Source organism: Pteropus medius, unplaced genomic scaffold, assembly GCF_902729225.1.
Source record: "Pteropus medius unplaced genomic scaffold, Ma_sr-lr_union100, whole genome shotgun sequence".
NCBI lineage: Eukaryota > Metazoa > Chordata > Mammalia > Chiroptera > Pteropodidae > Pteropus > Pteropus medius.
The window spans coordinates 19,928,945-19,953,214 of record NW_024340849.1 but is presented as its reverse complement, the minus strand read 5'-3'; the positions used below and the strand labels follow the sequence as shown (position 1 = coordinate 19,953,214).

Genomic DNA, 24,270 nt, shown 5'->3' with positions numbered 1-24,270 from the left:
AGTAGAAAGGTTTCATGTGCTATATGCAAGCCCATGTGTATGACACTGCAAACAATTCTTTTAAAAAATGCTATGTGCTTACACTCCTAAAAAAAAACCCCTGTAATGCACGCAAAAAGTAATGAAACATTTAACCACTTGGTATATTATTATTATTATTATTATTATTATTATTATTATTATTATTAAAAAGCAGTATTTCTGACAGTGGTACTTATTTATAAATGATTAAATTACAATAATAAAACTTCAACCTCTTAAGTAATAGATCCTTCCAATACAGAGATAGGTCTTCAAGAAAGGTCTGACTAGCTATAACAACATCTGAGAAGCTGCCTCACATAGTGTTCTTTTCTTGGAAGTAATGCTTGCAACTCAAATAAAAAAAATATATAATTCATCACAAAGTTAGCAGCCTCTTTGAACTCCCTACTGACTGAAGATTTGACTAAGGCGGGGGAGAAAATTACTACTGCACTAGTGACAGAAAAAGCACTGACTCTTTATTTAAATGTCATTCAGTCACAGAAATTAGGATAACATACTTAAGCAACAGAGATCAATGAAGACAAGATAAAATAATGAAGCTAAAACAATACAATCTAAGTATTTTTTTTTGCTTGATTAAACCTCACTGTCTAAGAATATGATTTGAAAAATAAAGTTTAAACTAGGAAAACCAAATTAATACATCAAGCTAAAAAAAGCTGTCATATTTTAATAATCACTAGTTACAGGTGACTGACTTGAAAGTAACGAAATCTCAAAACTTTCCTTTAGATTCCTTTAAGCAATTTTCAACAGTATGACCACCAATTTTTCTGATCTAACAGCACTTACCTTGGTATGGTGACACACTTAGTATTACAATTTTGAGTGGTGATGGCTTTCTCAAGCTCATCTAATCGTCCTGTTTTCTTTAGCTTCTTCACCAAACTTTTAACTGCCTTCTCACACCACTTTTCTTCCTGTCCATTCTGTTCTCCTCCGCCTGCTCCTCCAGATCCACTGGCTGATTTCTTCCATCCCAGCAGTCTCTTCACAACTGGTGGAGTGAATGGCAAGATGGACGACATGCTCTTACCAAAGGCAGCAATCCACACTAAGAAAATATCCTCCTTTATCTAACCTAGAAAAGATACAGAAAAGATAATTTAGAGGCTAACTTAAAAATCAGGTAGCAATTTCAACATGGTATGGAAAGCAAATTATAAATGAGACAGAAATTCAAATTACTACTTTTACAACAGACTTTTAAGTTCTCTACTTCACCCATGAAAATGTCTTTACCAATTTAAATGAAACATAGAAACAAACTCTTTTACAAAAAGACAATAAGTAGGAAAACATAATAATTTTGCAAGTAAAATTTTTATCATCACTGGACCAGTTTATCATTATCAATACTACTTTAACAGTACCGACAATTAAAATAGTTTCACTAAAAAAACTTTTCTCATTTTAGAACCTCGATCTATTCTCAAAACACTTAATAAAAATATTTTTTAAAAAATTTACAAGCCCACCATCTCTAAAGTTTTAAACTTTCATAACTGACTTAGTTCATAAAGTAAAATCTGAAGTTATATGAAGGGGAAAAAAAAATCAACTGTGAAGTAAACAAGAATAAAGAAATAAAGTCCATGAAGAAAAGGTCTGGTTCACTTTCACCACCCCCTGAGAAGACTTTTAATTAAGCCTCTTTTTAAAAATGTATTTTCATTTTTATTTAAGTAATAATGTGCATAGTGAGTACAGACAAATATAGTTGCTCTTCTCACACCAAGTTCAATTCTTTTAACTTTTATTTAATCTTGCTATTTATAAATCAGTACGGTAGTCCCCCTTCCCGCCCCTTATCCTCGGTTTTACTTTCCATGGTTTCGGTTGCCCACGGTCAACCGCGGTCCAATATTATTAGATGGAAGATTCCAGAAATAAACAATTCATAAGTTTTAAATTGCACACTCTTCTGAGTGGCGTGATGAAATTTGTCACTGTCCTGCCTTGTCCCACCCAGGACATGAACCACCCCTCCCTGTCCAGCATCTCCATACTGCATACACTCCCTGCCCGTTAGTCACTTAGCCGTTCTGGTTATTAGATTGGTTATCAGAAAGAGAGACAGACACACAACATTCACATAACTTCTATTATAGTATGTTGTTATAATTCTATTTTGTTACTAATTATTGTTGTTAATCTCTTGCTGTGTCTAATTTATAAATTAAACTTTATCATAGGCATGTATATGTAGGAAAAAACACAGTATATATAGAGTTCAGTACTACCTGTAGTCTCAGACATTACTGGGGGTCTTGGAATGTATTCCCCGTGGACATAGGGGGACTACAGTAATCGGCTTATAATGGTATCCTTTGAAATATCAAGTTTAGGTATTATCTATTGATTTTTCTATGGAAAATGAGGATTTACACCACCACCATTCACATTCCTCTAACCTCAAAGACAATTATCTCCCACTTGTAGTTTTGTACTTGATGTGATTAGTAAAAAACTACTATATAATCATGTTTCCCTTTTTGTACAACTTTCTTTTCCCCAGAGTTAATTATCTTAGTTTTCCATTTGCCGTTTTTTATCCACCTACCACAAATTCTTCCCGCACTCTCCAAAAGCCCCTCAATTAAATTTTAATGGTGACGACTTTAATCTCAAAATGAGACAAGATCATTTACCACTTGAGGACAGAACTGGAGAGTTAAGATTTGAGATAAAAAATATTCAGAAACCTAGCTTTGAGAAATACTATAGAAAATCAACTAGAATGAAATTTTATTAGGTATTTACCAGACAATATACTAAAAAGCATTCCATGAGAAGTTTCACTTCTAATTAGGATGACCTCCACCACTTTCGCCCTAATAAAAACAAGCCAGATAAGCCGCAAAAATCACAGTTAAGGATACAAAATAACCTACGTGGAACTAACTTCCAGAGAGTGTTGAGCCTGGACAGAAAGGAGGCCCACTGATGGTCTCTTTCCTGACCACTGGTGGAGTGGCTAAGGAGGAATAATTCCACCACAGATAAGGGTTAAAAGAAACCAGGCTAAACTTTAACAAATCTTAACAGCAAGACATACTAAATTCTAGATTTCACAGAGCAAACCTGCACTACCCCAACCACTCGTTCCCACGGGTCTTCACAAGTGCTTGCCAAAATATGCCAAAGGCTGGATGGAGGACGGGGCTGGAAAGCCAAGAGATACCCTAAGAAGCGTGTGGTCTCCCTAAAATGCAACGAGACTGTCTTCTGATGGGGGTGGGGAAGAAATGAGGGAAATCACTCCAAAAAACTCCAGACATTCAGCTGCCAAGGGCTGAGGTGGGACAGGAGAGCTGAGAGAAAAACTACCCAGATACTCTGGATATTAAAACTACCAAGGCTGGAGGAGGGAAGATTTGCAGAAAGAAAACCCCGAAGATATTACTGGTAGAGAGGTATCACAATAGGCACAAAAGAACTCCGGAATGACCAAGGAACCGACAGCTGGGCTGTACAGCAGAGAAATCATCCAGAGCTCAGAAAAGCTGATGGCTCTGATATAAAGCACAAAGAGATAGCTGAAATTACAACCAGACAACAAATCTTGCAGAAAGTCAAGTCCCAACTCTGCTCTCAAAACAGCTGAACTAAATCAAACTGAAATTTTGCAAAAAAGCTCAGAACTAGCTCAATTATTCATCTTATTGACTTAGCCCCACTATCTATCAATCAGACTAACAAGAAATGCCCACTTTCTGGAGATAAATAATACTTACTTCGATCTGTACTGTTTTTATTCAGTATTCAATCAAAACTTACAAGACAGAGGGAGTAGCAAATCACAGTCAAAAGATGAAATCATTAACATAATCAAATCAGAGAGGGCCCAGATGTTGGAACTGCCAGATACCAACTTTAAAATAACTGATAAGAGGATCTGACAGAAGAGACAGACAGCATGCATAGAAATGGAGAATTTCATCATAAACACTGAAACTATAAAAGAAAATCAATCACAAGGAAATGTTAGAAATGAAAAATACAGTATCAGAAATTAAAGATTTCTTAATGAGAGAAATGAGCAGTGAATTTTAAGAAAGCCAAATTAAAGTACCCAAATAGAAATATAAAGAGAAAAAGTGTGGGAAAAACCCCCCAAACATCCAAAACCCAATGTCAATTGACTTTTATGGAGTTTAATTGGAGTTCCAGAAGAAAATAAAAGAGAGAACAGGGCAGCAAAACATAAAGAGATAATGGCCAACAGCTTTCCAAAAATGATGGCCAATATCAACACACAGATGCAATGGAAACATAATCATAGTCAACCTACTAAATATTAAAGATAAAAGTAAATAGTGTCAGCTAGGATGACAGTTAAGAATCTCTGGAAGATGCAGACAGAAAGGGAATCTAATCTGCACCCATTCGCAAGTGCTTTTCCAAGGGCCTTAACTGAGTTCTCTTGAAAAAGACTGGCATGAGGCAAGAGAAGGAAGTGAGCGCCTCTCCCTCAGTGGCATCTCATCTGAAGCAAAAACCTTCAACCAGAAGGAAGAATACAGGAAAGCCTCCAATATTCAGGGCCCAAGGAAAAATCCCCTTCCTCAAGAGGAAAAGTAGAGCAAAAGTGCTGTTGGGGGAGGGGGCAAACCTACTTGCCCACCTCCCATACAAAAACGAGCCCTTCTCCATGTTATAATAACCAGTCTACTGCTACAGCAAGGCAGGAAACATTGCCACCACCAGTCCCAGACAAAGGTACTCTGATGCTGAGGATGAGTAAAGGAAAAGCTATCTGATATTGAAGCAGGAGGAAGAAATTGGCTTGGGCCCAAGATCCTAATACAAAACAAAGGTCTGCCACTACTAGATTCAAAAATCCTCATCGAAATATTAGCAAATCACATCCAGTAACATATATAGAAAAGGTAATACATCATCATCAAGTGAGATTTAGTCCAAGGGGTGAAACTGGTTTAACATTAAAAATACCAAGCACCTCATCTGCAGTATAAAGGAATCCCTAAGAGAATCCCTAAGATTATCCTAACTGATGTCAAAAAGCATTTGACAATGTTAATGTAATATCCTTGATTAAAAACTTTAAGCAAACTAGATATAGAAAAGAGAAAGTTCCTCAATCTGAAAAAGGACATCTATGAAAACCCTAGAGCTAGTAACATAATGATGAAACATTACATCCCATTCTCTTATGATCTGGAATAAGACAAGGATGTCCACTGTCATCACCTCTATTCAATAACACACTAGATGGCCCAGCACACTAAGGAAAGAGAGAGAAATAAAAGGCATAAAGACTGGAAAGAAGGAAGTACATTCTCCGTTACTTGCTTGTCTTCATGGAAAACCGCGTGGAATTTCCAAACTAATAAGTGAATTTAGAGCAAGATTTCAAGGTAGAAGGTCAACATGCAAAAATTAAGCGTATATATACATACAAGCAAAGAATTGGAAAATGAAATCTAAAGAAATATCAGTTAAAATTGCAACAACAAAAAACCTATGGACCAATCCAAAGCAAGATATTCAAGACTTCTACACTAAGAATTGCAAAATATTACTAAGACAAATGAAAGAAGGCTGAAATGAAGAGAGATCATATTCATAGATCGGAAGACTCAATGCTGTTTAACCGTCCAGTCTTCCCAGTTTGATATATAAACTCAATGTAATATCTACTAAAATTTCAGCAGAATTTTTGTAAAAAAGAAATTGATAGACTGATCTAAAATTCCTATAGAAACAAACTCTAAAATAAACAAACCCATCTTGAAAAAAGATAAAGGACATTGGAGGGCTTATCCCACTTATTTCAAGACTTACTAAAATGCCTTAGTAATCAAGAGTATAGAATGGGGTATAAGAAAAATAAATAAGTAAAACAGAAAAAAGTCCAGAAATTGACCTATGGATATACAGTAAACTCATTTTCTACCAAGGCACCAAACCAATCTACTTTTCAACAACATAGAAAATAAGCCTCAACCACTAACTTCTATCATCTTAAACAGGAAAGCAGAATCTTAAGCCCTTAGAAGAAAATAAAAAATACATTAATGTCCATAAGACATAAAAAAGTACTAACCACAAAAGAAATATAAATAAAGCCAATCTCATTGAAGTTAAAAATGCCTAATCAAAAGATGTCGTTAAAAAATAAGTAGGCAAGTCAGAGGTGGAGAAAAGTATTTACTATATATGTATCTGACCCACTCACTACTGTACAGAATGTATAAAGAACTGCAAGTGAGAGAAAAAGATACTCGCTTTTTAAAAAAATAGGCAAAGGACAGATTACAGATACTTCATGAAAGGAAATATAGGAATGGCCACTGAGACATTTAATGTCAATGATCTTCAGGAAAATGAAAATTAAAACCACAATGCAACACCATCCAGAATGGTTTACAAATGGTGGAGTATATTAGTTTCCTGTACTGCCTTAACAAATTATCACCAACTCAGTGCCTCAAAACAACAACGATTTAGGTAAATGAGTTTCGGCAGATTACATAAAGTCAAGGTTTCCTCAGAACTGGGTTCCTTCCAAAGGGTCTGCAAGGAGAATTCATTTCCTCAACTTTTTCAGCTTCTAGCGGACTCCTGTATTCCTTGGCTTGTGCTCTATTTCTCTCCATCTTCAAAACACATCATTCCAATCTTGGCTTCCACTGTCATATTGCCTTTTCCTTCTGCAGTCACATCTCCCTCTAGCTGACGGACACCTGTGATTACATTTAGGGCTCACCCAGGTAGTCTATAATTTCCCCACCTCTGGAAAAACTGTGAAGTTCCTAAAGAGTTAAACATATATCTATCCTATACAACATTTTTGTACAAGAATGTTCATAGTAGCATATGCATTAAAGTCAAAAACTGGAAACAGCCCATATATCAAGAATACCTAAAAAAACAACCAGCCAAGGTACATTCATACAAAGGAATACTGCTCAGAAACAGAAATAAGCTACTTACACACTTCACACCATGTATGAAGCTCAAAAACATGCTGGGCAAAAGACACAAAAATATATACTGATGCCACTTAAGACTTTCGACAATAGAGAAAACTAATCTAGTGACAGAAGTCAAAATGACTGTCTCAGAAAAGGATAGAAGACACATACAGAAATGCTTGGTCAGAAGCACAAAGTACCTTTTTGAGGTGATAAAATTGTTTTCTATCATGTTTTGCGATGTAGTTACATGTGAGTACACGATTATAAACCTCACAGAACTGAACACAAAGGTTTAAGGCCTTTTATCAAATGTAAATTACAATTCAAAAGAAAAAATAAAAACACAGTATCAGGACAAATATATTAAGAAATCCCACGATAAGCACAGTTAAATGAATTTAAGAATTGCTCGAAACTTCAAAATGCCAATGCATACTATAAATTTCAGAAGGGAGGAGGTTGTAAGTGCACAGATTGCAGGTAGCCTCTGCAGGCATACCTAGGCAAATACTGGAAGAACACAACCCAGGGGACTGTGGGAAATGTTATTATTTGAGACATCCAATCACAAATGACATCCAAATGACATCCAATCACAAATTTATGGGGTGCACTAATGGTTAAGGTTGCTGTGGTAGAGCTTTCCATTTACTTAAAAAACAAACAAACAAAAAAAGTAAGTATAACTCCCCAAAAAAGGACTTTGGATCCTTAGAAAATCATTCTCAAAAATGGTTTTCCCACTACAGACACTTAGGCCTTGCTTTGTCTCCTAGAAAATAATGGTCACAATCTAATCAATAATTATATTCACGCCCTTGAAAAGGAAACACAGTTAATGAGCCCTCCCTACCTCAATTAAGGACATTGCCCCAAACATCTCCCAGAAAAGGCAATATGTATGGTATGCCAAATTTCAGAAATTCGGCCATGGAAATCCTTTTTTAGAGACACCTCATGGAACTCCACATAACAATGCTGCCCTGGCACCGTTGATATAGCCCAGCTGTGGTTCAGACACTAAAAAATTTTCAGAGCCAATAAGTAGGATTATGTAACTTCCTTTAGCAATACAGCAGAAATGATGGGAAAGCGAGGTTTGCTCAGAGTTACGGAATAGTAAGCTGAGTAAAGAACAACAATAAGAACTGGAGAGTAGCACTGCTGTCTATAGTGGCAGACTACAATAATACACATAAATAAGAGTACAGTATATAAAACTACAATTTGACAAAATTAAGCAATCCACAAAACTCTGTATCAAACACATGTAATAATCCACCAAAGTAGACATTTGGGACTACCAGGCAGCAAAGGTATGCTTGGCTACCTTTGGCCTCTGTTGAATTCCTTCTCTGTCACAAAGCATGCTGCAGGGAAGTGAGATATATAACCCTCAACGTCATGTGACACAGTCTTATCCGAACCACAGAGAACATGTTTATTAATTCAACCTTTGGAAGGGAGAGGTATCACAAAAACAACACCAGAGCAGAAGTTTGAAAAGAAAAAGAGAGTACACTAGGTAGAAAGATAATTTTCTAGAGAGAGGAAACATTTTTAGGAGTTACAAAAAAAATGTAAGTATTGCCAGAAAATGGTTTACAAGAAAGCAATGTAGTACGAGACAGGAGAGTCAGTCCAGGTTAAATAGTTAAAAACAGAAGTCAGTGCTAATGATAGGACTATTACTTCAGTTGCTTTAGAGACAATTAACATTATGTTACTGATCAACTATATATGTGGACAGTTTAGAGAAAAGGAGGATTCAAAGATAACTGTTACTAACTGATGTAACTGAGTGGCAGGTAATGGTACACTAATCACTATCTGGAACACAGAAAGGCAAATCTGAAGTCTGTTACAAGTTCAATATTATACATGCCTTTATATAAGCAGCTGTGTTCATCATATGACAAGGAGGCAGTGGCTCAAAGGAGACGGTAGTCAGTGCACAAATAAGAGTGTGTGCCCAAGCATGGCAGAGACAACTAATCCTGTAGAAAAGCAGAGCAGCCAGTCTCTAGGCTTGGTTTCTGAAGATTCCCAGGGTCCTGTTCCAGCCCCGCACCAGTTTTATCCTTAGAACTCTGTGAATTACATGAGAGCCCTGCTGCTTGCTCCTCGTGAAAAACTGATTGGACAAGTACAACAATCTATCTTACAGTGTCTATACCTTTGGTTCAATTAATTCATTCATGAGACTCCAGCCTAAGAAAATGAATAAAAATTAAACTTTTGTATAATCAGTAAAAATGAAAGGGATTCCCAGTGTTAGGAAGAATCTGTATAAACAGGTTCTCTGTTATACTTCTGTTAGAAAGAAATGTTTCTTATGAGTTGAGATGTGAATTCTTGGAGATCTAAGTTTTCTACAAAACCTTAAACTTTTCTTTATGGAAAAATGTGAAAAATTTAAACCTATTCTAGGTCGTCTGAATAACCTATTGATCTAGTACTGCCATATGATTTCAGTGTCCCATGTCTCAGAACAGCAGTTACGATCACTTTGAAATTATGTGATCACTTAAAGTTATCAGTCTTAGTGACCATGGCTGCCTGACACAGGGCTAATTATCTCTGGAGAATTTTTAAATAATGCAATAAAATAATATTTTTCAGTAATGCTGATTAATACATTTCAACCAGTTGAGTATTGAGCATTTAAAATAACTAAAGAATCATATTTAGCCAATAGTTCTGAAATGTATACAGATTGAATTTATCAAGGAATTGATGTCAATATGTTCCAAGTTGAAGACAAACTGGGATAAGAAAATAAGAAAACAAAATGTATGATCAAGTTGTTACTGAAACGTGAATGAGTCATTTACAGAATATACAGATTTTCTTCAATAGTGGGGCAGCAAGCTCTGTATTGAAGTTAGAATTTGTTCAACATCTGCAAGAATTGAAAAATAAGTTTATATACTAATTTTGTTCCTAACTCCAGCAATAAGTGATACTTACATAATGCATGTTTCAAGAGAATTGGAAGACTTTATCTTCACAGCTAAATAAGAAAGCTTATCAAGTGATACCTTAGTAAAAATGGGATTCTAAGATTACTCACTGGAAAGTTTCAGTTAAGAGGTCTGATTATCCTCAAGTTATTAATAACTTTATAACAGGTTTACAAATAGCATTCTCTACGTTTTATTAAACTACAGTTCATATTCTTTGAGGAGTCATCAGTTGTGCTGTTCTTTGCTGTTTTTACTGATATAAACTCTATCACTGAATATGTAGTTCCAAAAATCTTCGAATCCTTGTTTTTTTCATTTTCTTGTCTTTTAGAATACACAGTTTATATTTTAATCTAAAATACTTTGACACAATTTTGCTTTTTAAAGAAATCCCTTTCTGCCCCCAAATACAGTAGGAAACATTAAGTGCTTACTCTATGACACATTAGTCTAAGAGACAAGTAAGCATTAACTCATTTAACTCTATCAGAATCCAGTGAGATAGGTACTATTATTTACAAATGAGGAATCTGAGGAACAAAGAAGTACCCCGATGTTATAAAGATTATTTCCCCCTATGTATTCTTGCAGCCATTTTAGTTTCGCTTTTCACATTCAGGTTTCTAACATATCAGGAATTTGTTTTAAGAGGTGAGATAGCAGTTTAAACATCTCATTTGCATTTTGCAATATTTGATCACATATAAAATATAAGACAGGATATAGATGGATATAGCTAAAGTCCTTTATGTGTATCTTTCTGATCCCATTCCCCTACCTCTTGCTTCTCAGAGATAAACACCATCCTGATCTTCCCCACAGTCATTTAACGATTTGCCACACATTATATCCATACAATAATGTTTTGCACATTTTATAAAGTTATATGAAATTCTAACACTGTTCATGTCACTTCACCTTCTTCACTCAGTATTATAACTATCCATGCTGGCACATGTGTAATCCTCAACTCTAGGTCATTTATTTTAGTTGTCATACAGTATCCTAATTGTGTGACTATCAACGTTCAAGATCCAGATCCCTTTTGATGACTACTTAGGTTGTTTCTAATTTTCCACTCCTAAAAGCTGCCGTGAATAGTTGGCGTGTATCTTCTTAGGCATATGAGAACTCTTCAAGGTCAGAAATTTTCAAACTTCTTGATCAAAAGGAAAGCTCTGCACTGAGAAATACATTTTTACATAGCAACCTAATCCTCCCTCCCTCCACACAACTCTCTCTCTCTCTCTCTCACCATTCCTCCTCCTTTCCTTCTTTTTCAATTAAAAGACATCATGTTACACCCTACTTCTCTAAATTGAGGGTTATGAACCATTAGTGAACATGAAATCAACTAGTTGATCTTGAGAAATATCTTTTTGAAAAAAGAAACAAAAGCAAAATTACAAATAATAAAATAGAGAAAAAACAGAAGAGTACACTTAAAATTATTTCAAATATTTTAAATTCAGTTTTTGTCACATGTAAAATATACTTCCCACCACAGGTGTGTCAAAAATGTATGAAAGGCACTGCCTTAGGACATTTACCAAGGAGAAGAAAAGCTGCATAGTAGAACATGCTCATATACAACTTTACCAAGTACTGTCAACATGGTTATACTGTCATTCCTGCCAGGGAACTGAAAGTTCCTATTTTCCTCAAAATCACCGACACTTGACATGATTTGGTCCCTCGAACTTTTGCCAAAAGGATGTGTGCAACACAAAGGACTGCTGATGTTTTGTACTTCCCTAATTACTAAGAAGTTTGAGAATATTTTCATGTTTATTGAAATTGAAAATAATGAATATTTTCATTGTTTATTTTCAGGATTCTATTCCTTTGAATCATTTGTTCACATTCACCATCTTATTCGTAATTCATAGTAATGATTTATTTATATATTCTGGGTAATAACCTTTTGTCAATTACGCATGCCACATGTCTTTACCCAGCAAGTGACTTTAATGTGCTCAAATTTATCAATATTTTAAATCATATGATATACACATTTGTACCTTCTTAAAAATTCTCCCACATGTTGTCATCTTTTAAAAGTCATAAAGTCTAAGGTTTGCCTTTCATACCTGCAATTTATTTTTTTGTATTGTATGAGGTAGGCATCTTCCTTTTCCCAGAAAAAACAACAAAGTATACCAGAACCATAAATTGAATCTTTTCCTTACTGATTACAATGTTACTTGTGTTTCTCGGCTCTTTTTTTATTTCTTCCACTCCTCTATATCTGAGGCAAATACCATCATGTCTTAACCACTAAACCTACAGAATATGTCTTAGTACCCGATAAAGTGAATTCTTTGACCTGCTAGGATTTTAACTGGAATGACACTGAATTTATAAACAAGTGGAGGAAAACTGACAGTTATGATATTCTATTTTCTATTCATAAACATAAGTATATCTTATAATTTGAATTATATGGGTCTTATGATTTTCTCCATTAAGGTACCAAACATGCTTTTTGTTTTACTTTATCCTAGGGATTTTGCAGTTTGTATTGTCATTTTAATCAGTGAGTTTTTTTTTTTATTTTGTTGCTGTTATATAGACATGTATTGGTTTTTATATTTTTTAAAAAAAAATTAACGTTGAGGCATAACTTACATACAATAAAATGGATGTTAAGTATATAGTTTGATGAATTCTGATAAATGTATACATCCACATAACCATCATTCCAATCAAAACAGAATAATTTCATCATCTCAGAAAGTTTCCTTGTGTCCCTTTCAGTCAATCTACCTCCTTACCCCCAGGCAATTACTGATCTGATTTCTATCAAAGTAATTTTACCTGTTCTAGAAATTCACATAATTGGAGTCATACCATATATACTTTTTTTTTTTTAACCAACACCCTCTTATATTCCTAGTTTCTAAGAAGTTTTGTCAAGAATGAGTACTGAATTTTATCATGTTTTTTTTCCCCTTCACCCATTTGGGGTTTTCACTCAGGTTTTGGTTTTTTTGTTTTTGGTTTTTTACTTTATTTTGGTAGGCAGGTTTCTTACTATGAATTTAAAGTTTAAAATTATAATCTAGTCAAGATTATCATATGGCTTTTTTCTATGATGTGTTAATGTGGTGAACATTTACGGGTTTTCTAACATTAATCATCTTTACATTCTTGAGATAAACCCTAATTAGTCATGGTATTTTGTTTTGAGCAAATACTAACATTTTAAATAAAATTTCTATTGCCATCTGAGATGTGGCCTATATATTTCCCTTCTCATAATACCCTTGTCCCCTAGAGGTATCAAGATTACAGTAGACTTGCCAAATTATTTTTTTCTATAACAGTCTGTATTAAGATTGGAATTATTGATTCCTCATGTTTTGTAGAACTTGCCTATCTGGGATTTTCATTTAGGTTTTGCTTTTTTGTTTTGGTTATTAATTTTATTTTGGTGCAGATATATGAATTTAAAATTTTAAGTTTCATATTCTTAAGCCAATTTTGGTAATTTATTTTGCTAGAAATTGCCTATTCTACCTGTTTTCAAATTCAAAGGCTAAAAGCTGTTCAGTTATTAATCTTAAAATTTCAATTTGTCTGTAGTCATATCCCATCTTCATTTCTAATACATCTGTACTTTCTTTTTCTCTATCTATCTTGGCAAACTTAGTCTTTTCAACTTAATACCTTTGATTTAGTTGACCAATTATATCTTTCTTGTTTCATTGTTTTTCAACTTTATTTCCTTCCTTTTTCCAGCACATTACATTGTATAGTTAACTCATCAATCTGTAATTCTTTACTAATAAAAAAAAAAAGGTTCTAAGTTTCCCAGTTTCCCAGATAGGAAAATGGACTTTTGCCATATCCTAGTTTTGATTAGTATTTTCATTATTCTGTTCTAATCATTTTCTAATTTTTATGAGTTATTCTTCATCTCACAAATTCAGAAACATGCTTTTCAGTATCTAACTTTGGGTCGGGGAGTAGTTGTTGCTATCCGCCTTCATGTTGCTCACTTAATTGCACTAAGGTCCAAGGATGTGATTTATAAGGTACAAATTCTTAGGAATTTGTTAACACTTGCTTTGAGGTCTAGTACATAAACAACTTTTGTAAATGTTGAGAAATAAATTTATGCTGTTTATTTTATTCCATGGGCACTTGAAAAGAATACATCTTCTTTTATGCATGCTTGTTAAATGCACTTTTCCAATCTTTTATAACCTTATATTTTTATCTTCTTTTTCTTAAATTACTGAGGTATGTTAAAATCTTTATGATTATACATTTGTAGACTTATCTTTGTAATTCTGCCAATTTTACCATATGGACTGCTATAGACTGAATATCTGTGTTGCCACTTCCCCCAAATTCTTCTGTTGAAACTTAATCCCCAAGGTGATAGTATCTGGAGGTGGGGCCTTTAGCAGGTGATTAGGTCATGGGTGAAGCCCTCATGAATGGGCTCAGTGCCCTCCTGAAAGAGACCCCAGGGAGTTCCCTTGCCTCCTTCAGCCATATGAGGATCCAACAAAAAGACAACTATCTATGAACTAGAAAGCAGGCCCTCGCAAGACACCAAACCCGCTGGTATCTTGAACTTAGACTTCCAGCCTCCATAACTGTGAGAAATAAATTTCTCTTGTTTATAAACTTGTCTATGGAATTGTTATAGCAGCCCAAATGGACTATGACACAGATTATGCCTAGTATGTATCTTTCAACATTCCTTTTCTTTGAAATTATGTCACCAACTTTTTAGGTGTCTACTAATAAAAAGCATTTAATTGGATTTTTTAAAAAAACGTTTCCATGCTCCTTTAACCAGCAAGCTTAATCTGAAATTACATATTGGGTTTATGGGATATTTACTTTCTATCAATTCATTTTGTGCTTCCTAATTCCTATGCATTTTCTTTGCTTCTTTTTTCTCATCCCCACTATTTTGGAGTTATACATTCTTTATCAATTCTTTCAGAGGGTTATCCTTAAAATTTTAATGGAAATTTTTAATCAGTGGGTCACAGGTGAAGATAGCAGCCTATTAAAAACCATAATAAAGGTATTTAAAAAGAAAAAGAGAAAAGACAATCTCGAGGATAGGGAGAAGGGTAAAGAGAAAACAAGCAAAATTTTGATAACTAGAAAAAGGGATGGATAACTAGTAAATGTGAACTAAGACAGACTACTAATTCTAAGCTAGCTGTAGGGAAACATAGGTTAAGTAACAGAGCTGGTCACAGCTGGAACTGAGGGTCAGGAGGGTAAAAGAGATAAAATAAACAGGTAGGACTGGGTGAGAGATATTTGAGAAGCATTTAGATCCTTAGATGAGAAACTGCTCCCCTCCCTCTCCAGAAGAATAACAGTCTCCTTGGATAGGAAATGGCCTGGGTACCATTAGAAGAGAAGGAGTAAATGAACATGAACACACTGTATGCTAAATACAGAGACTCCCCAACTCTTCCCCCCCTGGGTTCTGGCTCCCAAAATACTAGCAGCCAGACCTTTACCCATTTAGTCAGACTGAGACTCCTCTCTGGGTACCTGGCCAACCCAGGAGGAAAGATGTACAGATACTAATATTGAGAGTTTACCAACAAACAGCCCATTCAGATCACACTCTACAGTAAAACTGAAAGGAGACAAGCCTCATCAACATAGTTTCCAACCAGTTTTTTAGACTCCCACTTTCTTAACCAACGATTGCTTTGATTATCTGAGGAAAAATGGCAAACAAAAACAGAAAAGTGCAATTTCAAGAAATCTGAGACTACAAAGAGAAAGAAAACATTGTAAAAATCATCAATATACCCAGAGAAATAAGAGAAGATATGGAAACTCTGAAGCAAGAACAGCATGCTGTACAAAGGGAACACTGATTAACAGCTCTTAAATAGCTTAATAGCTTATGGTAGCAGAAACTGGGGGCAGGGAATCAACAGAAGGGTTGGAAGATAAAGTAGAGGAAACCTTCCAGAAAGAAGAACAAAAAGAAATATGAAAAAGAGAAAAGTGAAGAAAATTGGAGGACCACTTCAGGAGGTCCAATGTCCAAACAGGATTTCCAAAAAGATGTCAGATATAATGGAAAGTGGGGTGTGGCCAATCGAAGAAATCAGGAAATATCCCTTGAACTGAAAGATGGAATTTCCAGATTTAAAGGGCCCATCAAGACCCCAGGACAATGGATTAAAACACACCCACATTTAGGCCAATGGCTGTGAAACTTCACAATGCTAAGGACAAAGAAAGAGCCCAGTTTCCAGAGAGAAAAAAAACAGGTAATACAGAAAAGAATCAGAATGACTTTAGTTTTCTCAACAGTAACACTGTAAGTTAAGTCAACAGGGCAATGCCTTCATAATTCTGGAAAAATTATTTCCAACTCAGAATTCTATTACCCAATCGGGATAGAATAAAGATATTATTTTCAGACATGTAATATCCAAGTATTTGCCCCACACATTCTCTCTCAAGCAAAGTCCTAAATAATATGTTTTATCAAAAGGAAGGAAAGCAAACAAAACAAAACAAAACAAAACAAAACAAAAAAAAACAGGAGATCTAACAAAGGAGGTAAAGAAACCCTGTAAGATGGTAGTGAAGAAGGATCCCAGGTTGACTAGGGGTACGAGGGGTACAGGTAACCAGTGCAAACTGGAGCAGGTTCAAAAACATGTAGCCAAGACTAATGCCAGGATTCTCTCCAAGTGAAGAAACATAGTAACAATCAATGGACACATGAATTTCACTGATGAGACCCACAATGATCACGGTAAATGGTTACAAATAATAAGACAATATTAAGAACAGCTTGGTATCTCTCTTTTAACCAACATCTTAACAAGAGGTTTCTAATCCTATATATTACAGTGCAAAAGAAAAAATCTGCCTGATGAGATTAATTCTCATACATTCATACATATTTATATCTTTGGAAAAGTGCTGTCCAACAGAACCAGGATGCAAACCATACATGTAATTGTAAATTTTCTGTTAGCCACCTTAAAAAGTAAAAATAGGTGACATTTATAATTTTAATAATTTTATCAATCTACCCCAATATATCCAAAATGTTATTTCAATGTAATATATAATTGGTATTAAAAATTGAGATATTATACATTGTTTTTTGTACCGTTAAGAATGTAGCATGCATTTTACACTCGCAGCCCCTTTAAATTTAGACTAGTTACATTTACTAGCTACATTTCAAGTGTTCAACTGCCACATGTAGCTACTTATTGGACACAAGAGCTCTAGAAGCTAGTAAAGTGGTTACATTTCTGGAAAGTGGAACTGGGTAGCAGGAGGTAGGAGATCTGAGGCAGACTTACTTTTCATTATTTACTAATTTGTTCCTTTTGAATTTTGTTCCATGTGCACGTAGTACTGATTCAAAAAAAAAAAAGAATAAAATACAGTCACTAAAATATACAAATGTAAATATCCTTTGACCTACTTCTAGAAATCTTATGTATGTGTATAATGATGAATGAACAGTTATTTGTTGCAGCACTGTTTTTAATACCATAAGACTGGAAATAACCTAAGTGTCCATCAGCAGAGGACTGATGAAATATATGATAGACACCCAGACAAAATATCATGCAATCAAAAGAAAATGTAAAAAGGCGTTATGTACTGACATGGAACAATCTAAAAGATGTATTATTAAGTAAAATATACGACCATTTGTACTAATATCTAATATATGCACAAAGTTGCCCATACATGCATAAAATCTTTGGAACATTACACGAACACCTAATGATGCTAGTTGCCTTTGGGAAGGCAACTGGGTGGCAAGGGACAGGCTGACCATATATCCTTTGTACCTTTTGAATTTCGAATTACAAGAATGTATACCTATATAAAAATAAAACAACACACCATTCTACGTCTAGCTGGTGTCTTGCTTTTTACTGACCTTGGTTGGCCTTCATGTGATATTTAAGTTCATCTGTATAGACTAGCGTATTTCCAGTTCCTCTAAAGAGAGGTTTGAGGCTTGTTTTTCCCAGAGGCCATAGATGCTTCAATGACATCAGAACAGTTTATATATTTATATATATTTATATAATTATACACATATAATTTATATTTAGCATACAGTTCCTAGAGTTATATTTCCCTTCCCCAAATGGAATTATAAACTCATCTCCAGCTACTGGAGTCTTTGTCTAGTAAATTCTCCAAGGCCAGCTTTTCCTTAACACTGATTTTTCTAAATTTCTAGTTCCTGGGAACTTTTCTTTCTCTCTCCCTCCTCTTCTCTCTCTAGATTAACTACACATAAAACAAGTCTGACATTTTATCCAACATTTATAAGAGGAGAAAAGAGCCTAATCTATGTCTCTTCTAACATGTCTGTGTGGCTTTAAGAAATCTAGATACGATATAGTCAATAATGGCAAACTTTGAAGAACGCAGTACAATAATTGAGAAGGCTGCTGAACATAACAGTTCAGAATTCACTGATGACTTCTGAAAGGACAGTGGGAAGTACACTATGAAGAGTGGCAAAAAACACTTCATAAAGTTCAAATCTTGAACAAAGGAAGTGATTAAATATAGAAAGCAAATGTAATCTCAAATTATCTTCAAACTGCAAATATAAAATATTCCCCAAATATCTATATGAGTTATTATTTCAAGGAAAAAAATCAAGTTAGATGGTACAACATAAAATACTTGAGATGTGATGGTGCTGCACGTAAAGAACACCTAAGGTCCTGCTGGAAATAGTATAAAATCAGTTTTAGGTTTCTGGCAATCCACATTCAAACATGTATCACACAAGGTGGAGAAAAAAGCAGATTACTTATGACCTGGATTTTTACAACTGTTTTAGTCAAATAAATCAGGACAACAGACAGCATTTAAAAAAATTTTAAAAAATTACTAATCATTAAAAAAAAAAACAAAACAAATTTCTCCATTCTCACTGTAACTGCTTTTTTCCAAGATTATAAGCTAGTAAGGAAAGACACTGACAATTGGAAATCTAAGTTGGCCCCATGGAGAACGATGGGTAATGTGCCTTTTAAGTAAAATCAAATAGAAAACATTCATGTGTTCAATTTTATGAACTGCTACACCTAATGTCAAGAGCCTGAATTTAACCCTAAAAGTAGGTCATTCGTTTGGTGAAAGCCACATTATATGGGGACTGCTGTGAAAAGAGACTCCCTGTTCTCTACTTGAGTTATGTTCCTTTCACCTTTAATGAGTTGTGTGAAATCTGTAGTTCTATAATCAGCTTGTAAACATAAACTTACATGCTGATTTATCATCCCCAGATTATAAAGAAACATCCATCTATAAGGAGACTTCACAGGCCCAGACTCGAACCATGAATATTCAGTGCTCCAGTTGCCCTTCTAATTCCCAGAGTCTGCTTGACCCTCTGCTGAAGCAGTAACTTACACCCACCCATGTCCAGTGTGTAGTCCTCAAGGTGTAAAAGTGCAATCAAAACAAAGTCTACAGTAGCACTGTCCAAAAGGACTTTCTATTAGATTAAAATTAATTAAAGTTAAATTCAACATTCATTCCCTCAGTCACAGTAGCCATATCTCAAAAGCTAAATAGCTACATGTGGCCAAAGGCTACCATATTAGACAGTGCAGGTCTATAGCAAATATTTTTCTTCTAAAATGTATTATTCTTCGGTGGAGCTTCCAAGGCTTCCTAAGGGTAAGAATAAGAGGAAAACTGAGCAGGCAGAGCTTCATAACCCACCCATTCTCCTTATGTTTTGAGATTCTGCATGTTTTGTTTTGCTTTTTAAAGAACCTTATGGTTGCTATTGTGTGTAGAGATGTGTGTGTACACTTTAAGTTTGAAAACTAGCAGTTTAAAGCAGAAATGGCCAATGCACAAACCTCAAGCCAAAGCTAGACCCTCCTGATACTTAAAACAATTTATAAAGAAAAGTTTAATTGGCCAGATTACATGAACTACAGCCTAACCACCTGCCTATGAAGTCAAAGGTTGGTCTAAACTTGGAAAATTTGCATTCACTGCCACAGAGAGAGCATCTTCACTCAACAAAAAAGTTTCCATAGTTCATTCAAATCAAGGGAAAAAGAAAGCTCATGGACCTAGCTTTCAATGCACCATTTATGAGTTCATCCTGTGAACTTTGCAAATCAGATTCACCGCCTCACATTTTGTAAAGAATGTGATTAAGGAGCATTTCCTTAATATTTGCAATACCTTAACTTTATCTCTTTAGAATTTTTGGAACAAGCTGAAGCAGCATATGATAATGTACTTTAAACACAGGCAAATTACAAGATCATAGATTTACTATGTTACTTCCTCAGATCAAGAGTCTGTTTTGAATGAAAAACTTGAACTTCCAGTGGGTAGTAAGGAAGGATTTCTCTTCCTTACTAACGTAATGTATTATTCCTGAAACTATGCCCTCCCCACTAAAAAGGGAAGGTAGGTAGGGGTAGGATACTGTAGGTTATCCAAAAAAAAAAAAAAAAAAAATGCAGCTTTTCAGGGCATGTATACTGCACAGACTGCACCTAGTCTATACTCACTCCATTGTTTTAGTCCTGAGACCAAAGTAATTCCAGTTTTTCAAAAATTACAGAACTACTTGGAAGAATCAGTGACAATTTCATATTTGTGATAATTTCATACTCATAAATTTTAATAAGAATTAATCATTCTTATTAAACCTAAAGATAGATCTAATTTATCAGACACCTGTCCTATCAGTGTAGTTTAGTCATATCTAAAAAGAACCCACTGAGCTAAAAAACTACTCACATTCTAGAATGTAAGGCAAATATATAAGTCATCGAATTACCCTAACATTTCATTACTGGCTATCTGGCCAAACCAGAGGCACTGTCTAAATCCACCTGGCTTGGCAAAATTATATTCTCCATTTCAATGAAATTATTAAAACTGAAGGTAAGAACTATCCTTGAGATATTATCTAAAATCAACATCGAAATATGTCCTAAACGAACATACACAATTATACCAAACTAGAAAAATGACCAAAATTGATGAGAGACAAGCAGTAAGCCTCTAACTGAGCATTTTTTAAACAAAAAAGGCTGGATTACTTTTGTAGTAGTAGTTAAAAAAAAAATCCTGGTTGTTTTTTACTTAAATAGCCAAATATTTTCTTAAATATTACGTCATCAATCATCATCTGATGGAATATATGGTTTAAAAAGTAACTCTGAGGTAGGAAGGAGGATCCAAAAAAATTATCAAGGCTAATATTGGGTAGGACTCACATATAAGAGGCAAGAAGCCCTCAACAGACTAGCAGCCAACTGTCCACACTAGTTGGTCCCAGAAATCTTGAGCACACTCTATCTCACAGCCTGAGTGAAAAGTTTTACATGACACCCCTGCAGACTGACAAAAAGAATGACTTACTCTGAAGAAAAGGTGTGGTATGGAAAGGCATTTCAGTCTAGAATCATAGCACACTGAATGGCAAAACAAATGAAAAACATCTTGGTCATGGTAGGTGCTTTGGTTCTTCCATTAAATAAGTCATTCCATACAGCACATGTTCTATCGCTTTAAGAACACGTGTTGTTAATCATCCTGAATGACAATCTAAAGTAAGTAATGTAGATTACTGCACTCTTAAAAAGATTTCCCCAAACATGACTTAAGCTAATTGATGAACATTCATTACTACACTTTCAGGTCTGGTCCTGTACTGAATGGTCCCAGACATGCTAGATAGGCTTTGAATATATGTTTTTGTGTCTTGTAGATTACCTCTATTATCCTTACAGGCTGTTATCTGTTTTTACTTACAATAGACAGTAGGCTAACAGTTCCCCATCCTCTCACCCCCACTACACATCCCTTAAGCTCCCACATTACCCACAATCTACTCGTTTCTAAACTACTGTGGGCTTAGAAGCCAGATAGCTTTCCTTGTTAGAAATAACGTGAAATAAATGCCAACAGGTTCTGATTGAAGGTTCAATTGCTCTTCTATGACTAAAGCTTTAAGGTATATGGATTTGGATGTTTGACTACCCCAGGCCTTCTTTGCTTAATGTCTGATTCTCAAATGCATTTTATAATAGGTCAAGGATAAGAGTATAGGCAAAACATTTGGATTAGAAAGAAAACAACTGAAAACCACAAATAGAAGAGAACAAGACCTCATCTGAGAGGACTCTTATATCTGAGGCAATGTTCTAGGTACCTTAATCAGGATCATTTAATTCCTGTAATAACCTTAAGAGATAGGTGTTACCTCCATTTTCAGCCAGAAAACCAAAGTTCAGGAGTTAAGTAATTTGCCTAATATAGTAACTGAGAAACCTACTATTAGCAAAGCTCTCTCTCCAAAACCCATGGCCTTTCCACTACATGATATTGCAGCCCAATCTGTATTCTTCATTTAGCTAATTGTTTGGTTTTGTTTTTTTTTTTCCACTTTATTTCTGATGCTTTCATTGGAACCTGACTGATTCAAGTTTGCTTCTTTCCCTAACCAGTTTCTATAACTAAATGAGCAGTGGGTAAACAAAGGCCAAAGTAAGCTTTGCTCTACAAGTGTTCACCTGCTCTGCAACAAATACGTTTCTGAAAGACAAGCCATATCTTCAATTTGTATCGACTGTGAAAAAATGGTGAAAAGTCCCCCCACCCCCAAATACAGACTGTTCCCAGAGACACTGAGAGGTAACACTTGATATCTTCTCGAATGTTGTCCTCTACATTATAGAAAGCAATGCAAGTATACTTTAGAAAACTGGCTCAGTAATGTATTACGAGCTCCCTCAATTTACACTAACATGATTTTCTTACTCTAAACACTGGAGGACAGGGCAGGAGATATGAGGAGTTTCTACTTTTCTAATTCCATTAAAGAACAGAAGTATACTTGTTTCCTATTAGATACTTTAGGGCCTGCTCTAGGCTTGACACACAGCACAGCAAAGGCTATTTTATTTGCTGAATAAATGCACAAATGCTACTTGTTCAATAAATACAAGTTATCTGAATAAATGCATAGATTCTCCTGAATTTCATTTTGAAAACTTACTTCACATGTTCTGACATACCCTTAGTGAAAAAAACATCTTTTCTCTTACAGGAACTAAGAGCTTAAAAATGGCTCTTCTACTCCCATCAAAAGATAAGGAATCTAAGACATGCCCCTCTCCATCCTCTAAAAATGACTCTTGTCCCAAGAATATGAATAAACCTCCATCTGCCAGACTGCACTAAATACAGCTTTATATGCATTACAAAAACACCTGTATAAAAAAGCTGCTACAAAACGAGGACTTCAGAGTTCTAGAAAACAAAACTAACAATCAAAACCAAACAAGAATAAGGAAAGCTTGCAGATCTTTATAAAAGCCACAATTGAAAATATCTGCAAAATGTAAAAATTCAATGTCTAAGATCATGCAGCTAAACTGAGTGTTTTTCACTTACATATTTTCTCCCAATGTGAAGTAACAAGACTATAGCAACAAGGTTCTAAAATTCATAACAGGAAAATGAAATGGAGACCTGTTGCCACCTTGCTGTAGAAACAATCTGTTTCTATTAAAAAGAATTTCTGCTGAAATATACAATGCCATCCCCAAATTCCTACTTGAGAGTTAAAACACATACCAAGTCTGACAAACCACAAACAACAGGAAATTACCCTGCAGTTTCTTACAAGACTATTATTTCATGAACTTTACAGATTGTGTAGAGATTTGACCACTTATGACTACGTAAGTATAGGTAAGTAATAACCTTAAAAAAAAAAAAAAACTTTTGCTGAATACCTACAATGTGAATTCACTTTAGAAGATGTAGCTACAAAGTATAAAAACAAAACTCTAAGAGCAATTTCTTACTAAAACACCAGAAATGGATGTTTCCAATCACGTTACAGTAATTAAAACTAGCCAATGAACTCCTTTAAAGTCAATTAATTGTAACATTAAGAGTATAAGTGGGCACTCACCTTAGGAATGGCCCACAAGACCTGAACTATTCTTATTTACTATCCCAACTAATTTTATGGCAAAAACTAAGTAACTTTAAAATCAGTGTTACTTTCTAAATTTACTATTAATGTTTGCTAAATGACCTTTTGGTGGAGAAAATTTTATTGACATCCTGTATGGTTTTCGTAAGGCAAATAAGAAAATCCTACAACTGTGATGTTTATGAAATCCACTTTACATTATTTCTCCTATCTGTTACATTTGCTTATTTAGTCACTTTAAAACTCCTCAAACTTCATTTAACTATGTCATTTACACCCTCTATGTAAGAGAAACCTTTTTTTAAGTGCGTCAAACTAGAAT

The 24,270-nt window shown here is 34.8% G+C and overlaps 1 protein-coding gene across 5 annotated transcripts in view; it reads right to left on the bottom strand.

The window, feature by feature from the left end:
- SMAD2 (SMAD family member 2) overlaps positions 1-24,270 on the bottom strand; it is a 74,519-nt gene that overhangs the window by 48,546 nt on the left and 1,703 nt on the right. For all 5 annotated transcript variants that reach the window (XM_039842146.1, XM_039842129.1, XM_039842152.1 and 2 more), the window contains one exon: positions 841-1,129. In XM_039842146.1, coding sequence (XP_039698080.1) covers positions 841-1,076 — 236 coding nt within the window. In that variant the 5' untranslated portion in view covers positions 1,077-1,129. The remainder of the gene's footprint in view (positions 1-840; positions 1,130-24,270) is intronic.